We start from the raw sequence: 21,240 nt of genomic DNA on the forward strand, positions 1-21,240 counted from the left end.
ACTGAGGCGTACCCTCCGATGCTATCCGTACAAAATCCGTCGGCATCATGGTTACCTGGCGATATAGTGAAGCGGAGGGCATTTGCGGTGTGGGCGTTTCAAAATATGGCGGAAGATGACGATTGGTTGAGTAACGTGCTGTGGACCGACGAAGCTCATTTCACGCTCCGAGAGTCTGTCAACGCCCACAATTGCAGAATTTGGGCTACCGAAAATCCTAGAACTGTCGTGGAAACTCCATTGCACGACGAGAAAGTCACGGTATGGGTTGGATTTACCCCATCTACCGTTATCGGGCCATTTTTCTTCGAGGACATGCATGATTCTGATTTTGTAACTGCTATCGTGACGGGTGAGAGGTACGCCGATATGTTACAGAATCGCATCATTACAGCCTGGCTGATAAACACCTGCTGGAACGTACGATGTTTATGCAGGATGATGCTCCACGCCATATTGCTAGACGCGTTAAAGATCTCTTGCGCGCGTCGTTTGGTGATGATCGTGTGCTCAGCCGCCGCTTTCGTCATGCTTGGCCTCCCAGGTCCCCAGACCTCAGTCCGTGCGGTTATTGGCTTTGGGGTTACCTGAAGTCGCAAGTGTATAGTGATCGACAGACATCTCTAGGGATGCTGAAAGGCAACATCCGACGCCAATGCCTCAGCATGACTCCGGATATGCTTTACAGTGCTGTTCACAACATTATTCCTCGACTACAGCTATTGTTGAGGAATGATGGTGGATATATTGAGCATTTCCTGTAAAGAACATCATCTTTGCTTTGTCTTACTTTGTTATGCTAATTATTGCTATTCTGATCAGATGAAGCGCCATTTGTCGGACATTTTTTCAACTTTTGTATTTTTTTTGTTCTAATAAAACCCCATATCATTCCAAGCACGTGTGTCAATTTGTACCTCTCTATCTACATTATTCCGTGATTTAACAGTTTTCAAATTTATACTGACTTTTTGATCACCCAGTATTTCCGTTCTGTCCCTACTGTGCGCCCAGGCTAACGAAATTATCAATCACTGTACTTGCACAGTTCAACATCATGTCAATGTGACGATTAGAGAGTCGCACCGATTTTTGCTTTTTCATCTCACGATAAGTGTTCTCCTCGTGGCATTCTTATATTCGTGGTTTATGCACACAATATGTACTGTCGCAAATGGTGTCTGTCTGGTGTCTGCAGCAGAGGCACACACTAACACCAGAAAAAGCCGATTACTTTTATACCGAGTTCCACCCTGCACCACCTGAATCACGCATGTTTTGTTATACACTCCATGAAATGGAAAAAAGAACACATTGACATCGGTGTGTCAGACCCACCATACTTGCTCCGGACACTGCGAGAGGGCTGTACAAGCAATGATCACACGCACGGCACAGCGGACACACCAGGAACCGCGGTGTTGGCCGTCGAATGGCCCTAGCTGCGCAGCATTTGTGCACCGCCGCCGTCAGTGTCAGCCAGTTTGCCATGGCACACGGAGCTCCATCGCAGTCTTTAACACTGGTAGCATGCCGCGACAGCGTGGACGTGAACCGTATGTGCAGTTGACGGACTTTGAGCGACGGCGTATAGTGGGCATGCGGGAGGCCGGGTGGACGTACCGCCGAATTGCTCAACACGTGGGGCGTGAGGTCTCCACAGTACATCGATGTTGTCGCCAATGGTCGGCGGAAGGTGCACGTGCCCGTCGACCTGGGACCGGACCGCAGCGACGCACGGATGCACGCCAAGACCGTAGGATACTACGCAGTGCCGTAGGGGACCGCACCGCCACTTCCCAGCAAATTAGGGACACTGTTGCTCCTGGGGTATCGGCGAGGACCATTCGCAACCGTCTCCATGAAGCTGGGCTACGGTCCCGCACACCGTTAGGCCGTCTTCCGCTCACGCCCCAACATCGTGCAGCCCGCCTCCAGTGGTGTCGCGACAGGCGTGAATGGAGGGACGAATGGAGACGCGTCGTCTTCAGCGATGAGAGTCGCTTCTGCCTTGGTGCCAATGATGGTCGTATGCGTGTTTGGCGCCGTGCAGGTGAGCGCCACAATCAGGACTGCATACGACCGAGGCACACAAGGCCAACACCCGGCATCATGGTGTGGGGAGCGATCTCCTACACTGGCCGTACACCACTGGTGATCGTCGAGGGGACACTGAATAGTGCACGGTACATCCAAACCGTCATCGAACCCATCGTTCTACCATTCCTAGACCGGCAAGGGAACTTGCTGTTCCAACAGGACAATGCACGTCCGCATGTATCCCGTGCCACCCAACGTGCTCTAGAAGGTGTAAGTCAACTACCCTGGCCAGCAAGATCTCCGGATCTGTCCCCCATTGAGCATGTTTGGGACTGGATGAAGCGTCGTCTCACGCGGTCTGCACGTCCAGCACGAACGCTGGTCCAACTGAGGCGCCAGGTGGAAATGGCATGGCAAGCCGTTCCACAGGACTACATCCAGCATCTCTACGATCGTCTCCATGGGAGAATAGCAGCCTGCATTGCTGCGAAAGGTGGATATACACTGTACTAGTGCCGACATTGTGCATGCTCTGTTGCCTGTGTCTATGTGCCTGTGGTTCTGTCAGTGTGATCATGTGATGTATCTGACCCCAGGAATGTGTCAATAAAGTTTCCCCTTCCTGGGACAATGAATTCACGGTGTTCTTATTTCAATTTCCAGGAGTGTATTATGTACTACTGACATCAAATGCTATACAATCTGACTGCATTTGTCACTATACTGGATCTCATCCACGGAGCACAACTATTCCGGCCGACGACGTTAATTTTCCTTCAAATAGCCATGCCTCTATACTGATGTCCACTAGTGTAATAGGTACGCATGCTGTCGCGTGCATAGCGATTAAGAGATGTTATGCCAGTCATTTTCCTGAGCACGTCTGCAGCGAGCGCGTGCCGGCCTCACCTTGGCTGCAGCGGCCGCCGAGCTGACAGCGCGGCAGGCAGTGTGGGTGCGCGCAGGGCGACCCGCGCCACGGCGGCACGGGGGGCGACGCCTGCGCCGCCGCTGTCCCCAGCTCCAGCAGGCGGCCGTTGACGGACAGCCGCTGCACGGCGCCGCGCAGGCCCGCCGCCGCGGGGACGCCCTCGCCGCGGGGGGCTCTGCAAGCACGCGCCGGCTGCAACTCAAGCCTCTGTTACACGACACACCTGCAGGCCCGTACACGGGCACCAACCGACAAACTGGACGTGTGTAGGCCATTTGACCGGTAGACCGACCAACTTTCCTCGTCGGGATGTCAGGCTGGTAGCGTAAGTAGGCTGTTTAGGTTTTTATGTTGGTAACGCCACGTAGCACTCTGTATGAAAATCACTGACTATGCTGTGTGCAGTTGTGGCTGGTTTGCATTGTTGGAATATTTGCTATCGTAGTGTTGGGCAGTTGGATGTCAACAGCGCATAGCGTTCCGAGCGGGCCGGTGTGGCCGAGCGGTTCTAGGCGCTACAGTCTGGAGCCGAGCGACCGCTACGGTCGCAGGTTCGAATCCTGCCTCAGGCATGGATGTGTGTGATGTCCTTAGGTTAGTTAGGTTTAACTAGTTCTAAGTTCTAGGGGACTGATGACCTCAGAAGTTAAGCCCCGTAGTGCTCAGAGCCATCTGAACCATAGCGTTGCGCAGTTGGAGGTGAGCCGCCAGCAGTGGTGGATGTGGGGAGAGAGATGGCAGAATTTTGAGAGCGGACGATCTAAACGTGTGTCCGCCAGAAAAAGGAAATTTGTAAGACTGCATGTCATGAACGGATTATATATACAGGGTGAGTCACCTAACGTTACCGCTGGATATATTTCGTAAACCACATCAAATACTGACGAACCGATTCCACAGACCGAACGTCAGGAGAGGGGCTAGTGTAATTGTTTAATACAAACCATACAAAAATGCACGGAAGTATGTTTTTTAACACAAACCTACGTTTTTTTAATGGAACCACGTTAGTTTTGTTAGCACATCTGAACATATAAACAAATACGTAATCAGTGTCGTTTGTTGCATTGTAAAATGTTAGTTACATCCGAAGATATTGCAAGTTGACGCTTGAGTACCACTCCTCCGCTGTTCGATCGTGTGTATCGGAGAGCACTGCAACATACATCGCGTTTCTACAGAATGATCTGCCAACGTTGCACGAAAATGTCCCACTGGAAACGCGTCGACGTATGTGGTATCAGCATGATGGCGCACCTGCACATTCCGCAATTAACACTAGGCTGACCCTTGACAGGATGTTCAACTGGCGTTTCATAGGACGTGGAGGACGCATAAATTGACCAGCCCGTTCTCCTGATCTTACACCTCTGGACTTCTTTCCGTGGGGTATGTTAAAGGAGAATGTGTACCGTGATGTGCCTACAACCCCAGAGGATATGAAACAACGTATTGTGGCAGCCTGCGGCGACATTACACCAGATGTACTGCGGCGTGTACGACATTCATTACGCCAGAGATTGCAATTGTGTGCAGCAAATGATGGCCACCACATTGAACATCTATTGGCCTGACATGTCGGGACACACTCTATTCCACTCCGTAATTGAAAACGGAAACCACGTGTGTACGTGTACCTCACCCTCATGGTAATGTACATGTGCGTCAGTGAAAAAGACCAATAAAAAGGTGTTAGCATGTGGACGTAATGTGCTGTTCCAGTCTCTTCTGTACCTAAGGTCAATCACCGTTCCCTTTGGATCCCTACGTAATTCGGTGCTCTCCGATACACACGATCGAACAGCGGAGCAGTGGTACTCAAGCGTCAACTTAGGTTACAATATCTCCGGATGTAATTAACATTTTACAATGCAACAAACGACACTGATTACGTATTTGTTTATATGTTCAGATGTGCTAACAAAACTAACGTGGTTCCATCAAAATAAAACGTAGGTTTGTGTTAAAAAACATACTTTCGTGCATTTTTGTATGGTTTGTATTAAACAATTACACTAGCCCCTCTCCTCACGTTCGGTCTGTGGAATCGGTTCGTCAGTATTTGATGTGGTTTACGAAATATATCCAGCGGTAACGTTAGGTGACTCACCCCGTATGTTATAAGACAAGTTTAAAGTCAGCCAAACGCAAACTCACAATCGGTAAAAAGCAGATTATCGCACTCGATGGAAATGACACTCGAATCACTGAAAAGGAGGTGGTTTTGAAGTTCATCAGAGACTTTTATAGCAATTTGTATAGCAATACAGGGGAAAATTTGAGTGTATCTAATTTAAATGATATACCTAGTGTTCCAGATATACTCCCATCGGAAGTCAAGTGTGCTCTAGATATCATGAAGAAGGGAACAGTGCCGGGTGATGACGAGCTCAGCGTTGACATCCTCAAACTGACAGGAGAGGTAACAATAAATCACTTGGCAAAAGTATTTACTTCCTGCCTGCACTATGCTTCAATCCCACTATCGTGGAACAAGGCTAAGATTATTTTGATACACAAGAAAGGAAATATTCACAATATTAAAAACTACCGCCCTATCAGCTTGCTCTCAATTTTGTACAAAATTTTCACAAAGATCTTGTTAAACCGAATTAGTTCCACCCTAGACTCAGCCCAACCTATAGAACAAACTGGATTCCGAAGCAATTTTAGCACTATTGACCACATTCTGACCGTTAATGAAGTGATAAGCAGAGCGAATGAATACCAACTGCCTCTCTGCATTGCCTTTGTTCACTTTGAAAAGGCATTTGACTCCGTTAGCCATGTAGCTGTCCTCCAAGCTTTGAGTGAGCAAGTAGTGGGAGCAGCATACATTGAAGTGCTCAGGAAAATCTACGAGAATTCTTCAGCTTATGTTAACATCGGCGAATCAACTCAAGAATTCCGCATCATGATGGGTGTCAAGCAAGGCGATCCCATCTCCCCAAAACTGTTCTCTGCTGTATTGGAAATGGCTATGTCAAAGCTGAGCTGGGAAGGTAAAGGAATTAGAATTAATGGAAGAAGGCTTACCAACTTGAGATTTGCTGATGATATTGCCTTACTGGCCAAAGACTTCGCAGAGCTCCAAAACTTAGTTACAGATCTTGCATCGGAATGTCAGCTGGTTGGCTTGAACATGAACCTTTCCAAACCAAAAGTAATATCCAACAAATGGGTCCCAGCTGGAGATGTGAAAGTCAAGGACAGTCTACTAGAAGAGGTTAGTGAATATGTCTACCTTGGCCAGATTATAAATATGGAGACATAAGGCCAGAAATCTATCGACGCATCAAGCTTGGCTGGCAAGCATTTGGGAAGAATTCAAAAGTATTCAGATCAAAAATTCCAGTAAATCTGAAGAGAGCAGTATTTGATCAATGCATTCTTCCTGTGATGACGTATGGCTGCGAGACACGGACACTGAACTCATTTACAAAAGGGAAACTTAAGACAGCACAGAGCCATGGAGAGATCAATGCTGGGCTATACAAGAAAGGATAGGAAAAGGGCAGATGACATCCGGTCTGTAACGAAGGTTATTGACTTCTTAGAGAGAGTAGGTTCCTTGAAATGGCAGTGGGCTGGCCACGTTGCAAGAAGAAAAGACAACAGATGGACGAAGCTAGTAATGGAGTGGAGTCCGAGAGAGCACCGGAGGCCTAGAGGAAGACCACCAGACAGATGGGACAAAGACATCAAGAAGATCGCTGGTAACACCTGGCAGAGAACTGCCCAAGACCGTCCCACTTGGAGAAGACTTCTGAAAGCCTACCTGAATCCACGACTCGAAGAGGCCACATCATCTAATGATTGAATTGGCTGATGATGATATATACATATATAATGACTTTTGAACACTATTAAGGTAAATACATTGTTTGTTCTCTATCAAAATCTTTCATTTGCTTAGTACGCCTATCAGTAGTTAGTGCATTCAGTAGTTAGAATCTTTTATTTAGCTGGTAGTATTGGCGCACGCTGTATTGGAGTAGTTCGAGTAAAGAAGGTTTTTGTGAGGTAAGTGATTCATGAAAGGTATAGATTATTGTTAGTCAGGGCCATTCTTTTGTAGGGATTATTGAAAGTCAGATTGCGTTGCGCTAAAAATATTGTGTGTCAGTTTAATAATGATCAGAATAAGTAAAGAGAGAAATGTCTGAGTACGTTCAGTTTTGCTCAGCTGTTTGAAAATCAAATAACGTAAGAGGTTTACCAGCACAGTAATTTATAATTTTCAAAGGGGGACGTTTCAGTGGGACCACCCGACAGGCGACCACTCCACCCAATAAACTGTGCAATGTGTAGCGCTGTCGTGCCAAACGCCCGATAAAAGTTCGCCTTTCGTCACTGACCGCGGGATTAAATGCTGTTCGAACATGCGTGACAGGGTACGAGGCGAACTAAGCCTTAAAGAGAGTTTCTGGAGGAATTTAAAGACTGCAGATGTTCGTGGGACACGTCGTGGGAGGGGTACAGCAATACAGATACAAGAAATAAAGCACTTTTTTTAAGGAATCCATAATTGTTTCGTGTGGCACAGAGACAGAATAAAGTCAGTCGTCCTTTGTATTATTCTTTTTAGGATTTATTTCCGATACTCATCGGAAATGAAATCTAAAGCCGGCCGTTGTGACCGAGCGGTTCTAGGCGCTTCAGTCCGGAACCGCGCTGCTGCTACGGTCGCAGGTTCGAATCCTGCCTCGGGCATGGATGTGTGTGATGACCTTATGTTGGTTAGGTTTAAGTAGTTCTAAGTCTAGGGGACTGATGACCTCAGATGTCAAGTCCCATAGTGCTCAGAGCCATTTGAACCATACTTTTTTAACCTAAAAATCGAAATATCGACCTTCAATGGACGTTAATTCATAAAATATACTTGCTTCAGCGTCATAAGTGATAAAAAAAGGCCAACCTACATCTAAGCAAAGGCAAAGTGTGGGGATGTATTTATTAGATGATCTCCGCCACGACCTTCGAATCTGAAATTAGTTTCTTAAATTTCCCGGTCAATTTTTGAGCTACGTAGATAAGTTAACAACGTCTACGTAGACTTCCTTTCAAAAATGGTTCAAATGGCTTTAAGCACTGTGGGACTTAACATCTGAGGTCATCATTCCCCTAGACTTAGAGCTACTTGAACCTAACTAACCTAAGGACACCACACACATCCATGCCCGAGTTAGGATTCGAACCTGCGACCGTAGCAGCCGCATGGCTTCGGACTGAAGCGCCTAGAACCGCTCGACGATAAGGCCGGCAGACTTCTTTTGTTTTATTTATTTTTCTCTAACATGACGTATTACTTCAGTCTGCACGTTGCAGGTGTCAGGAATCATTTTATTTAATAAGTGTGAGGATACAACAGCACTTAATTTGAGGTCCTCTTAACGTCTGCCAGTGGTTAGAAATCGTAATGTAGCTAACAACATCTCCTCGCATCTTACAGCCTCTCTCATGGCTGTATTCTCTGTCGTTTACAGTGGTTTGATGATGTTCAGCCGCTCCGAAATGCATGATTCATCTATTCTTAGTTAACTACGAAATTCGTTGGATCCTAGCTGCTTAAGTAACAGAGCTTTGGCGAATTTCAAAAAAATGGTTCAAATGGCTGTAAGCACTATGGAACTTAACATCTGAGGTCATCAGCCCCCTAGACTTAGAACTACTTAAACCTAACTAGCCTATGACATCACACACATCCATGCCCGAGGCAGGATTCGAACATGCGACCGTAGCAGCACCGCGGTCCCGGACTGAAGCGCCTAGAATCACTCCGCCACTGGTGAATTTCTTTCCTTACCACAGCTTTCTCTCTGGTTTCTTTTTTTTTTTTGGACTTGTTATCTTTAAAACAGCCAAGGCAAACCCCCGTTTTCGTTTCCGTGTCAAACCAAGCGGTATGTCGTAGAGCATAAACACAGTGAACTTAAGATAAACAAATCACAACAGAGTGGCAGTGCAGTCGCTGATTGCAGTCGGTTGGGACGTGTGTGGGCCACCACGAAATTGGTCCGTTCGTCGTCGGCCCATAAATTTGTGCCTTATCGTATACAAGTCTTCAGCAGCGTTCCAAGCGTACGAGTCTGGAACAGCCAACTTCTTCGTTAGCCCTACTACACGGTGCACCTAACGTGTAAATCTGCACCAGCGCCCCAAGAGTGCATGTGCAGAATTGCGGGCTTCTACGCGTCGTTGAGTTTGGAAGATGATATTTTTGTAAAGCTCTAATTTACTCACATTGAAACTTCTAAGAGGTCGAGGTTCGTATTTATTAAGCAGTTATCGTTATTTTGTGCAGCTAGAATGAAATTCCGTTATGTTTATGTGGAATTAGAGACTAAAGTGTTCTTTTTATGTCATGCGTATATAAGCAAATGATTATCGGTGTCAACGTTTCACGGAATTTTAAACGTGGAAGACACAATTATCCCTTTAGTATATGCAGTGACAGTGTCCGACTGAGGGAATCTATTCCACAGTCGTGTAACCGCAAAGCTGCAAAACGACTTTTACTGTCGTCACTGGTCGTGGTTGGCACAACTGCTCTGACTCTTGCGACTATTCTAACACTATACTTGCTGGAATGCTGAAATAATATAAAACATGCAACCAAGTCAAACACGTGCGGTACTTTCACCAAGTAAGATGATACATACACATCGAAAGTAAAATTAATATACCATATTTTTGTATCGAAACTAAAATTAATATATCACATTTACATAAAACTTATAAACTCAAAATAAAACATTTTTAGTCGTACCTTTTTATTGCACAGCGTATCTAGAGGATCATACAGACACCTTCACCTGCTGTCTGCCTCAATAAGCTCCCTTATACGGTCTTTGTTTCATTCCACTTCTACACTAAGAAGCTATCACGAGATATACAACTTTTCTCAACGGCAATACAAAAAGAAAGAACTTTCATTTGTTTTATTACTCCATTTAACAAAAAATTACTCACTGAGAAAATGTCTACAATATGTCACACAATAGGCATAAGTTGCTTCAAGAGCTTACGTATGTGCAAACAGATAGCCCCCTGAAAACGCCGCGTTCTGCGCATGCGCCAATACACCTACTGCGCATGCGCGAATCTACGACAGAATAGAACGGTTCCTATTTCTTCCCGCTGGATAAACCGTCTGCTAAAATCGCAGCTTCATCCGTTCCGCTGATAGGTAGCAGGTCGTCTGCATGCTACTTGGACGCGTTATGCGCGTAGTATAATACCGGCTTAATGTAACATGCAAGAAACCAGGTGCGCCACCACTACCCAACGGGGCCTCCGCGTACTCCAATTGCCGTGTCCCACCCTTTTAGCGGTGCAGACAGACCGGCAGCAAGTTGTAACGTATCGTTTCCTGCTGCGCGTGATTGCTGTCCTGTTCGCTATTGTAAACATAAGAACCAGTTTCCGGCGCGTGGGCACATAGACTTTGTTCAGCCTGGGGAGGATGGCTGCTCTTTTTCTAATCCTCCTCAGTGGGTAGTGTTCTGTGGCTGATTTCAAAAGTTAATAATTTTCTCATAATGATCAGCATCTTGTGGAAATAAACTTCTGAAGATCTTGGCACGACGCACTGCCTTATAAAGAGTTTCTAATTACGACGGCCATAATTGTCCATAAGTATCTACAGTCTACAATGAACATTCATTGTAGATTGTAGGTACCTTAATTCATGCCACCGCAATCGCTAAGCAATGGACTGTGCGCTGGTTTGAAACATCCCAGAACATTAAAACTGTGTGCCGGACTGGGAACCGAAACTGGAATATTTTCCATGGGCAAGTACTGTAACAACTGTGCTATCCAAGCACGATCCACCACCCTCCCTCACAGATTTACTTCCGCCAGAACCTCCTTCCTACATTTTGCTCTGGAGACTCAGTGACTGAAAGGCTTGATTTTTAAAATAATTTCGTGGAGCGATTTGGAGCTTGCGAAATTGTGTGTCTGCCTGCAGCGCTCGTGGTGCTGAGTTTTTAAGTCGTGAGGACCTATAGGGTGGAGATGGCGTTGTAAAGTGTTATACTGACGTCGGGAATTAGTGATCCTTGGCGAGTAACAGAATTACTTTTCTTATCGATAAAGACTGCAAAAATCGAAAGTGCATTCCCTTCTCGGATGAGGAATTCTAAATAGTCCTTTTCTGGTTTTCTGTGTGAGTCTTGCTTTTTAATGAGCGTGCAAATGATCGTTAGAAAACAGATCTTATATTAAAGTGTGAAACCATTAACTAACTGCGCGTGGCGTTTCACTGAACGAAGGTGATTTTTTGGCGATATTTCATCGAAGGCAATAAATTACATTTGTTCCCGTGCAAATTTGAATGTGGTGCGTTTTATGTGATTTTTTAGCCATTTACTTTTTCCGCTGTATTCCTATTTGTTTGTTGTACACATTAACAGTGGAACTCTATGGTTCCTAGTTTGGAGAGTAGTTCAAATGGCTCAAATGGCTCAGAGCACTATCGGACTTAATTTCGGAGGTCATCAGTCCCCTAGAACTTAGAACTACTTTAACCTAACTAACCTAAGGACATCACACACATCCATGCCCGAGGCAGGATTCGAATCTGCGACCGTAGCGGTCGCGCGGTTCCAGACTGTAGCACCTAGAACCGCTCGGCCACCCCGGCCGGCTTGGAGAGTAGTGTATGAATTGTTATCAGTGTGCGTCTTCTACTTCCGTGACAGGATCTCGTACTTTTCTTAAACTAGATGGGCGACTACAGATCTTTCATTATTGACTTTGGAACAATGAGACCTTTAGTCCACTGTTTCTAAATAATTTTAGAATCCTCTACCGCCAGCACCATTTTGACACTACAGGTCTGCGACAGACAGTAAATGATCCTAAATTAAGTACCTTGAAATAGCGAACCAATAGCCAAAAAGGAATCACGAATGTGTATGATCCTAGGGTTTGTAAAGTGGCTGCCGCATAAACATTTGTGGCACTACGCTGGAAAACAGCCCTCAGTAGTATTTGACGTGTCCACTGTGCATTTTACCACTGTTTGTGATTTATTACATACACTGAAGCGCCAAAGAAACTGGTACAGGCAAGCGTATTCAAATAAAGAAGTATGTAAACAGGCAGAATACGGCGCTGCGGTTGGCAACACCTATGTAACGCAACAAGTGTCTGGTGCATTTGTTAGATCGGTTACTGCTGATACGATGGCGCATGCGGCAGCTCCTCTACAAGCCGCAATCGTCGGTAGACCACGGAGTGAGTTAAAACTATAGTCCCACAGGCAGCCGACGATCCCATGCTGTGCCACGCTCTGCATTAGATACGCAATTACGAGCTCCGTGTGTAGCAGTTTTTAACGTCCTCTGTAATCCCCGGTAATTTACAAAGCTTTGTGGTGTTGTTTTTATATCTCGCAGTACAAGGCTTTATTCTACAGACGAAGTGGTGTTACTCTTTGAGCAGTTAATTTTTAGTCTGGTGTTATTATCAGTAGCAGGTATGTGTAGTCCGATTTTTTAATATAATCACAGTTATCGGTTTTTAACATTGCATAATTTCTACGTGTGTACCAGTTTATGGGCTGTTTTAGTTATCACTTTTTGACTGAGTCTTTTTGGCACCAATTTACAAGTGGAGCATAGAGATCATTTCGATTGTAGGTGAAGAGAGCATCTTACGTAGATTTACTATTTATTTTGAGTCCGGCTGCTACTAGTTTCGAGTGGTATTGTGAACTTTTTTCCAGCCAGGTAACACCAGATGTGTGATATCGTCAATTTTGAGCCGTATTGCGATTTTAGGCACTCATTGTGTACCACTATGTACATAGATGTCTAATTAGGAGTGATTTTTACTTCAGTTTCCCACAAAAAATAAATAAAGTACATTAACCTAAGCTTTCTCTTCAGCAGCTGGACAGAGACTGAATGTTTCCCGCCATTTCCAGGGGTCGGGTGGTGGTGGGGTGTGGGTAACGTCGTAAGAGTGGTGGGAGGGGTGGGAGTAGTTAGGTTAGTTAATGTACCCCATTTGTTGCCAAAATCTGAATTTCCCATCATGATGTCAGTGCGACAATGCCACATCTATTGCCACCATCTTGAATCAGCCATCTTGGGTAAATGTGGCAAAAATGCAAGTTTTGCCAGAAACTGCCTCATCAGTGATGCATTATGTGAGTGGACGTAACTGAAGTGAAGTAACAGACAAGCCGTGTAGCGTGGCCGCGCTGTCTGATTGTCGGATTGCGCGGCCCCTCCCGCCGGAGGTTCGATTCCTCCCTCGGTCATGGATGAGTGTGTTGTTCTTAGCATAGGTTAGTTTAAGTTAGTTTTAGTAGTGCGTAAGTCTATGGACCGACGACTTCAGCAGTTTGACCCCTTAGGAATTCACACACTATTGAGGTAACACACACCTTTGTGACAGTTTTAATACGTATCAGACAGACTAACAGGAAACTTGAGTAGCTTTATAATGGTTGAAATGTCCCTGACGGATCTGTCATTAAGGTGACATTCAATGACTTGCCCACATACAAAGTCACTGAACTCCCTTCAGCACCTCGTTCTGCTATTACTGCTTCTCTACTGACAACACTCGCCACTTCATTTATTCTGTTGGACGCATCTGTCGTGGCGTGTAGTGGTTACTTACGCGTTACACAGGGGTGTCCAAGTACTTTTGATCAGAGAGTGTATAAATATACACAGCGTCACACACGTTCATGGAGAATCACAAAAACTTAAATAATCCTGGGCGAATAAATAACTGACATTAAAGTTATTTGTTAACACGCTAGAACTAAAAGAAACAATCACACAGATACCAACGGCACAGAAGCGCTTGCGCCAGATGCACATTGCAGACAAACGCAGTCTTTGATGGTACGATGGAATTTCTTGCTGTGGGTCTCTGAGATTATTACGTGATTGGGGAACTGAGAGAATGGACCTGCTCTTGTAGCTAAACGCGTAGGCCAATAATTTGCAAGAGAGATCCATATCGAACCCACGTGGCCGATTTACAACCGTTGGTCTGGTGCACCATCCAGAGGCATTTTGAGCAGTTTTCGACTCTCATTACGCACGTACTTTATTGTTTCACAATATCTCCCTCAAAAAATACGATACACAAAATGTGGTAACACACAGAACAAACTTCATATGATCCACATACAGATGACGCACACGACTTCACTAACATAGTGGGAACAGAATGGGTGGTGGATGTCTCTCGAGTCCTGGCCATGGCGTCCCCTTCGTTAAGGGAGAAAGAAGGCGCAAGGGAAACTGGATAAAAGAACAAACTAAACGCTATCCAGAGGCAGACTTTTTTATTAATTTTTTTTTCAATCTACACTCCTGGAAATGGAAAAAAGAACACATTGACACCGGTGTGTCAGACCCACCATACTTGCTCCGGACACTGCGAGAGGGCTGTACAAGCAATGGTCACACGCACGGCACAGCGGACATACCAGGAACCGCGGTGTTGGCCGTCGAATGGCGCTAGCTGCGCAGCATTTGTGCACCGCCGCCGTCAGTGTCAGCCAGTTTGCCGTGGCATACGGAGCTCCATCGCAGTCTTTAACACTGGTAGCATGCCGCGACAGCGTGGACGTGAACCGTATGTGCAGTTGACGGACTTTGAGCGACGGCGTATAGTGGGCATGCGGGAGGCCGGGTGGACGTACCGCCGAATTGCTCAACACGTGGGGCGTGAGGTCTCCACAGTACATCGATGTTGTCGCCAGTGGTCGGCGGAAGGTGCACGTGCCCGTCGACCTGGGACCGGTCCGCAGCGACGCACGGATGCACGCCAAGACCGTAGGATCCTACGCAGTGCCGTAGGGGACCGCACCGCCACTTCCCAGCAAATTAAGGACACTGTTGCTCCTGGGGTATCGGCGAGGACCATTCGCAACCGTCTCCATGAAGCTGGGCTACGGTCCCGCACACCGTTAGGCCGTCTTCCGCTCACGCCCCAACATCGTGCAGCCCGCCTCCAGTGGTGTCGCGACAGGCGTGAATGGAGGGACGAATGGAGACGTGTTGTCTTCAGCGATGAGAGTCGCTTCTGCCTTGGTGCCAATGATGGTCGTATGCGTGTTTGGCGCCGTGCAGGTGAGCGCCACAATCAGGACTGCATACGACCGAGGCACAAAGGGCCAACACCCGGCATCATGGTGTGGGGAGCGATCTCCTACACTGGCCGTACACCACCGGTGATCGTCGAGGGGACACTGAATAGTGCACGGTACATCCAAACCGTCATCGAACCCATCGTTCTACCATTCCTAGACCGGCAAGGGAACTTGCTGTTCCAACAGGACAATGCACGTCCGCATGTATCCCGTGCCACCCAACGTGCTCTAGAAGGTGTAAGTCAACTACCCTGGCCAGCAAGATCTCCGGATCTGTCCCCCATTGAGCATGTTTGGGACTGGATGAAGCGTCGTCTCACGCGGTCTGCACGTCCAGCACGAACGCTGGTCCAACTGAGGCGCCAGGTGGAAATGGCATGGCAAGCCGTTCCACAGGACTACATCCAGCATCTCTACGATCGTCTCCATGGGAGAATAGCAGCCTGCATTGCTGCGAAAGGTGGATATACACTGTACTAGTGCCGACATTGTGCATGCTCTGTTGCCTGTGTCTATGTGCCTGTGGTTCTGTCAGTGTGATCATGTGATGTATCTGACCCCAGGAATGTGTCAATAAAGTTCCCCCTTCCTGGGACAATGAATTCACGGTGTTCTTATTTCAATTTCCAGGAGTGTATATATACGACGCCACGTCATGCCAAGAAGAAAGAAAAGAAAATGGAGGATCATCCTCTGACAGAAACAAAACAAACATTCACTCCATTACTAGTTGTCAGATCGTCTTAGCAACGACACCGGGGCTCGGGGCAGACTGGCGGTAGTGCTTCCAGAAGCAAGCTCGTGAGGCAACACTCGTGGGACAACGATGCTATAAAGGTGAACTCTGACTAACAAACAAGGCCACCACTCTATCTTAAACGTTTACTAGTCCTGGTCCTCCGTGCCCTTGGGCAGGGTTGGGGGTTCATAACAACTTTGAACAACACTCCTGTGCTAACGAAATTACCGAGAGTCGCCATAGTGCTGCAGGCCATTGAATTCGTAATTGGAAGAACCTATGCGACGTGTGGGATGCTCTAAATTGACATAGTGTGACCTCTGGAGGATCTTCAAAGTGCGCAGGCGGCGATCTGCTATCCCTGCTCTTATTTGGTGCAAGAGGTGCCTATTAATACACGTCGTCTTGCAGCATATATCGTTCACGAAGTGTAAACCCATGCATCTCGTTTGGTCGCTGACCTAAGTGGGGAGACACTGTTAGGTGGCAGTCCCGTCCCTGTATGCATGGAGACTGACTTTTCGACGTTAATGCAGCTACCGGCCGCTGCCCCATAGACCGTGATCCATTCCATGGCAATTCTCATATCATCACCGCCACGGAGGACCAGCATCAAGTCGTCTGCGTACGTGGTGCATCGGAAGATGGCAGTACTGAGCATAATTCCAGCCAGTCTACGGCGTAGCGACATAACAAGGGTACTAAGGCCAATGCGTATAATATCGTTGATAGCGGGCTGCCTTGGCGCACTGAATGGCGTATTTGAACGGCCGTCGTTAAACGACCGTTAACGAACACCCCAACGACACATCGCAAAGTAGGTGCATCACCACTTCACTTTGGTAAAGCTGTCCTGATATCAAATGCTCCAGAGAACTGCAGTCAACTTGGTCAAATGCTTGACTAAAGTCGATGGATGTCAGCGCACCTGGTATGTTCCAAACTTTCGCCAGTATTATCAAGTTCCTACATTGGCATAGTACTGCATGTATGTTGTGGGGTTCCCCCAGAGATGCTTGGTGCAGCGAAATTTGATACTGTATTGTACTCCTGAAACGGGTAGCCATAAACCTGGTGAAAATTTTCGTGTCACTATTCAGCAGCGTCAAGGGTCGGTAATCATGGATATGGGACCCACCATTCGGTTTATGAATAGCGACTATCAGTCCTTCTCAAAAGGTTACAGGGAGTAGTACGACTGGAGACACCAGTTCTTGGCATATCTCTGTCAAACACGACAACAACAGCTGATTGAATGCCCGATAAAACTCCAAAGCGAACATTCTCTGAAGATAGTAAAATAAAAGTCCATTGTGTGTCTGCATCATGCAGCACTGTCTCTACCATACGTAATGAAGGTTCACCTGAGGGCCGGTTTTGTGCAGTCAGTTCACCATCCCAGGGCTGAGGGGTCAAGATCACGACGGCGGACACACTTATTCAATGTATCGTCTATGGCTACTCGTTAGACTGGGGAGGTGAAATGGGCGGTGTTGAGTTTCCATTGGCTTTTACTTCGCAATACCCTCAAGAAAATGAGATGTATGGAACATATGTAAGCTGAGTGATCCGAAAAAGCTGTTGGCTATAGGTCCGCATTGCATATCAGTGTCTGGAGTGAGCGAGTGATATAAATCCGGTCAAGTCAGCTGGACGAGTGACTTGTGAATCATCATCGTGGTCGTAGCGCCATGTGTCCAGCTGTTGAAGACTGCGGTTGAGTACGTCAAGCTCAGCGTAAGTGGAATAGCATGGGAGATGGTCCGGAGGCGCTTGTGTACAGTTAGTCCACACCAATCACCAGACCTTCTAAACGACCCTGGCAGAGCAGCGTAATGTCCGCTGCAAAAAAAGCTGAGGCGTTCCCACTGTCGATCTGTACCGGAAGGGGCATAAACATTGATGAGTCAGATTCCATTCACTGTGACGGCCATAGACCGTGCGTTGGGGAGATACTGAACGTCACCTTCTACCAAGCCTTCTCTAAGTAGGACGGCGATGCTGCTGCCGGTGGGTGAAGCGTGGCAGACTTCAGCTGTGTAATCGAAAACGCCGGGAAAGCTGGCTACGCATACCTCTTGCAGGAGAGCGATGTTGATATCCGCACCATTAAGCACGACTTGCAACATGGAAAATTTATGGAGGGTTCTGATAGTGTTAAGGCTGATTGTCGACAGCTGAAAAGTTTGTTGTTTTGTCTCCATCTCAGGTGGTGTCGTCAAGGACGACGAAGGAATGGGATATCGTCGACTAAACGCCGTGAACTGACTGCCACTTACTTGGTCACTGGAATGGTAAGGGTACACTGGATATCGCCCTTACTTTCCTCTCACTTTCTCTCTCCCTCTCCCTCTCTCTCTCTCTCTCTCTCCCTCAGTCTGCCTCTCTCTTCTATCGGCGCGACACGTTCAACGTCGAACTTCGTCTGCCCGCGAGTCGTAAGTTGCTGGCTGCTGTTGTGGCAGAATTTCCAAAGGTCAGATCACGTACCTCTTTACAACGGGCTACTGATGCAGGGTCATCTTCCCTTGGCGTTATAGCCAGCAGGGCGGGAAGAGACGAGAAGACCATATCTAGAGTGTGGAAGACGTCATGTCGGCCTGCCCAAGCAGCGGCGCGTCCTTAAGCCGTCGCTGTCCTGTTCGTCATGCGGAGGAGGCAATCGTCGGAAGATGCGCGCCGTCGCTGTTTATGTTTACGAGGAGATCGTTACTTGTAGACACGAGTTTCCGTGTCAGAGTGTGGGTGGTGATCGTTCGCCATCGCTTCCTCAGTAAGGAAGGCTGATGTCGGCACGACCCGGTTGTCAAAGTCCATCTTTTCTTGAGGGTCCCCTGGTCACAGCGGCTTAGGATTTTCCAGGGTTGTCGTCGCCTGGGGTGCCGGTAAGAGCTTGGTCGTGTCCTTGTTGGATTCGCAGGACATCAGCACCCTCATGTGATCGGTTATTTCTTCATCACTTCGTTGCTTTCACGTAAGTGAGGGTAATAATAGTCGCCACCGCCGGGGGGCCGATCTGGTAGGTGTCTGTGTCAGTCAGCGTTGAATACACCCCGACCTGGCCACCACCAGAACACGTGCCTGGTTGGCTATCGCACATCACTATCGCACAGCAACCGCCGATGACCATGTAGGACGTTACGTGTTTTATCAGTTCGATCTTTATTTGCCGCACACCACTGTACATGGTATAGGTCTCAAATGTCCGCCATTTCTCAGCCACATAGTGGATCACGTTTCCATACGGTCTGCAGCCCGCAGTTACGACATCAGCATGCACCTCAAACCGGAATTCAAAGACACTAAGGGCGTGCAAGTCCAGGCTCCGGAGTCCACTGTAACGACCTCGATGGGGCCGTCGAAGTGTTTGGACTTAAGTAAGTTCGTGAAATTGTTCACCCCAGTCGGACACATCTTCGCATTTATCATCTTGACCGTAATCGAGAAATGGATGTCCATGATGTACAGGAGATCCAAACGTAGATCGTCTCGTAGGAATCGTTCCACCTCATATGCACGTCGTCGGGCGTGATCCTGTAGAAGAGTGGTTTTGATCATGACCTGTCTATAGGAGTGCGCCATATTTAGAACGTGTGGCAAGAGCAGACTGTGTCAGTTCGGCTATCCGAGCACGTCTCCCTTCCAACGCAAATCTCCATATGCCGCACACTGCAGTGTTCCCTGTCCATCATTAGTCTTTGCTCACAGCCCTGCTGTATTGCCGCGAGAGGTCGGACATTATTTTGCATCCGCACTGAAGTATCGCTACAGCATCACTGCATATACAGTGGTCAAAATAAATGTTTCATATTGCCGAAACTTTAAATTTCGGCGTTGTGGCCCAGAAACACTTTATGATATCAATACATTGGTTTGTTCGTAATGTCACTGTAGAGGAAACAGTCCATGTTTCTACCATGAGGGGGCAGTATGTGCAGTCTATGGTAACCATGTCTCCTGTAAACATTGCAGTACTTTTGCTGTGTGTCATCACGAGAGGCGTGTTGCTTCAGGATGGTTTGGACAACAATAACATACGCCCCCAGGGGCTCAGCATTCATTTGCTGAGTACGGGCTTGGCGACCCCAGGGTCCTGAGATGGGGACTGGTCGGCGTCGCCAGTCTCCTGTCACCGTAACCCCCGGACATGCTTCAGCGACCACCGTATGGTGCGGCGGTGGAATGTAGTGTGCTGCGGGGAATGGTAATCTTGACTTGACCGCCTGGATTGCGAGGAAGGTAAACCTCTATAAAAACCCCTCAATCTTACGGTGTGCTGCGCGTCTATAAGATGCATGGCTGTTGGGGTGGAACAGTCGCAAGCGAGCAACCTCTAGGGCACCTGCCGCACCCCAGTTGTATAAGGCTTACCTAGGCACGCGGGGCTCTGTCTAGGTGGACTTCTAGTTCCCTAGCTGCTCGTGGGACCGAGATGGATCCTTCAAAATCCTCTTTTCTTCCTCCCAGCGGAAAGGGTGGGCCGCTGGTGGGTTCTAACACCCAGTCTCTTAAGAGGGCTCGTGCAGTCACTTCTTCGACAAGTCGAATCTTAAGTAACAGAATGCATTCTGGTAACCCGAATGTGTTTCTCACTGTGAAACGGAAGGAGGGTAGTTTCGAGAAGGTTTCGCCCTTCTTTATACAAAAGGATTTGGAGGGAATCTGTAGCTCCTTAAAATCGGTGAAGCGCTTACGTAATGGGACCTTGCTAGTGGAAACTTCCACTTCCCAGCAAGCAACTAACCTCCAGTCTGCTAAATGCCTTGGAGAGTATGCCATAGACACTGAACTGCACAACACCTTGAACTACAGCGAAGGTGTTATCTAGTTGACATTCCCAAGAAAGAACTGCAACGTGAGTGGGCTCCGGAAGGTATCGTTGATGTCCAGCATATCATGAGGAGGGTTGATGGCAATCTTGTCAAATCCGACTCCTTTATTTTAACCTTCAGTAGCACGAAACTTCCTGAACATGTTAAAGCTGGCTTCCTTCGCCTTAGTGTGAGGCCTTATTTCCCGACCCCAATGCGCTGTTTCAAATGCCAGCGTTTTGGGCATACCACCTTAGGATGCAAAGGCGAAGCGACTTGTGGCAACTGTGGTAAGGCTGCTCATGAAGGAGTTGGTTGCTCCTCTCCAGCCAAATGTATCAATTGCTCTGGGAACCACCCTGTTTGGAGTAGGGACTGCCGAATATTTTTAGAGGAACGCAAAGTCCAGGAAATAAAAACAACCTAGCGTATCCCCTATGGTGAGGCCAAGAAGATCTATAAGTCGATGCAACCTCCCACATTTGCTACATATTTTGCATCCCTGGTTCAGAAGCCTACTCCAAAAGTCGATGCCTTAACACAGACAGAGGTGGTGAGTGTTGGCACTAATACCTGCAGCTGTCAGTGC

At 47.4% G+C, this 21,240-nt stretch overlaps 1 protein-coding gene across 1 annotated transcript in view; it reads right to left on the minus strand.

Moving 5' to 3' along the window:
• Positions 1 to 18,411, minus strand: part of LOC126154693 (agrin-like) — a 42,746-nt gene extending 24,335 nt beyond the window's left edge. The window contains exons 1-2 of the mRNA XM_049916178.1: positions 18,331 to 18,411; positions 2,950 to 3,178 (exon numbers count right to left, since the gene is read on the minus strand). Of these exons, the coding sequence (XP_049772135.1) occupies positions 2,950 to 3,178; positions 18,331 to 18,411 (310 nt within the window). The remainder of the gene's footprint in view (positions 1 to 2,949; positions 3,179 to 18,330) is intronic.
• Between the last annotated feature and the right edge of the window lie 2,829 nt (positions 18,412 to 21,240).

The sequence above is a fragment of the Schistocerca cancellata genome, chromosome 2 (assembly GCF_023864275.1).
Source record: "Schistocerca cancellata isolate TAMUIC-IGC-003103 chromosome 2, iqSchCanc2.1, whole genome shotgun sequence".
Taxonomy (NCBI): domain Eukaryota; kingdom Metazoa; phylum Arthropoda; class Insecta; order Orthoptera; family Acrididae; genus Schistocerca; species Schistocerca cancellata.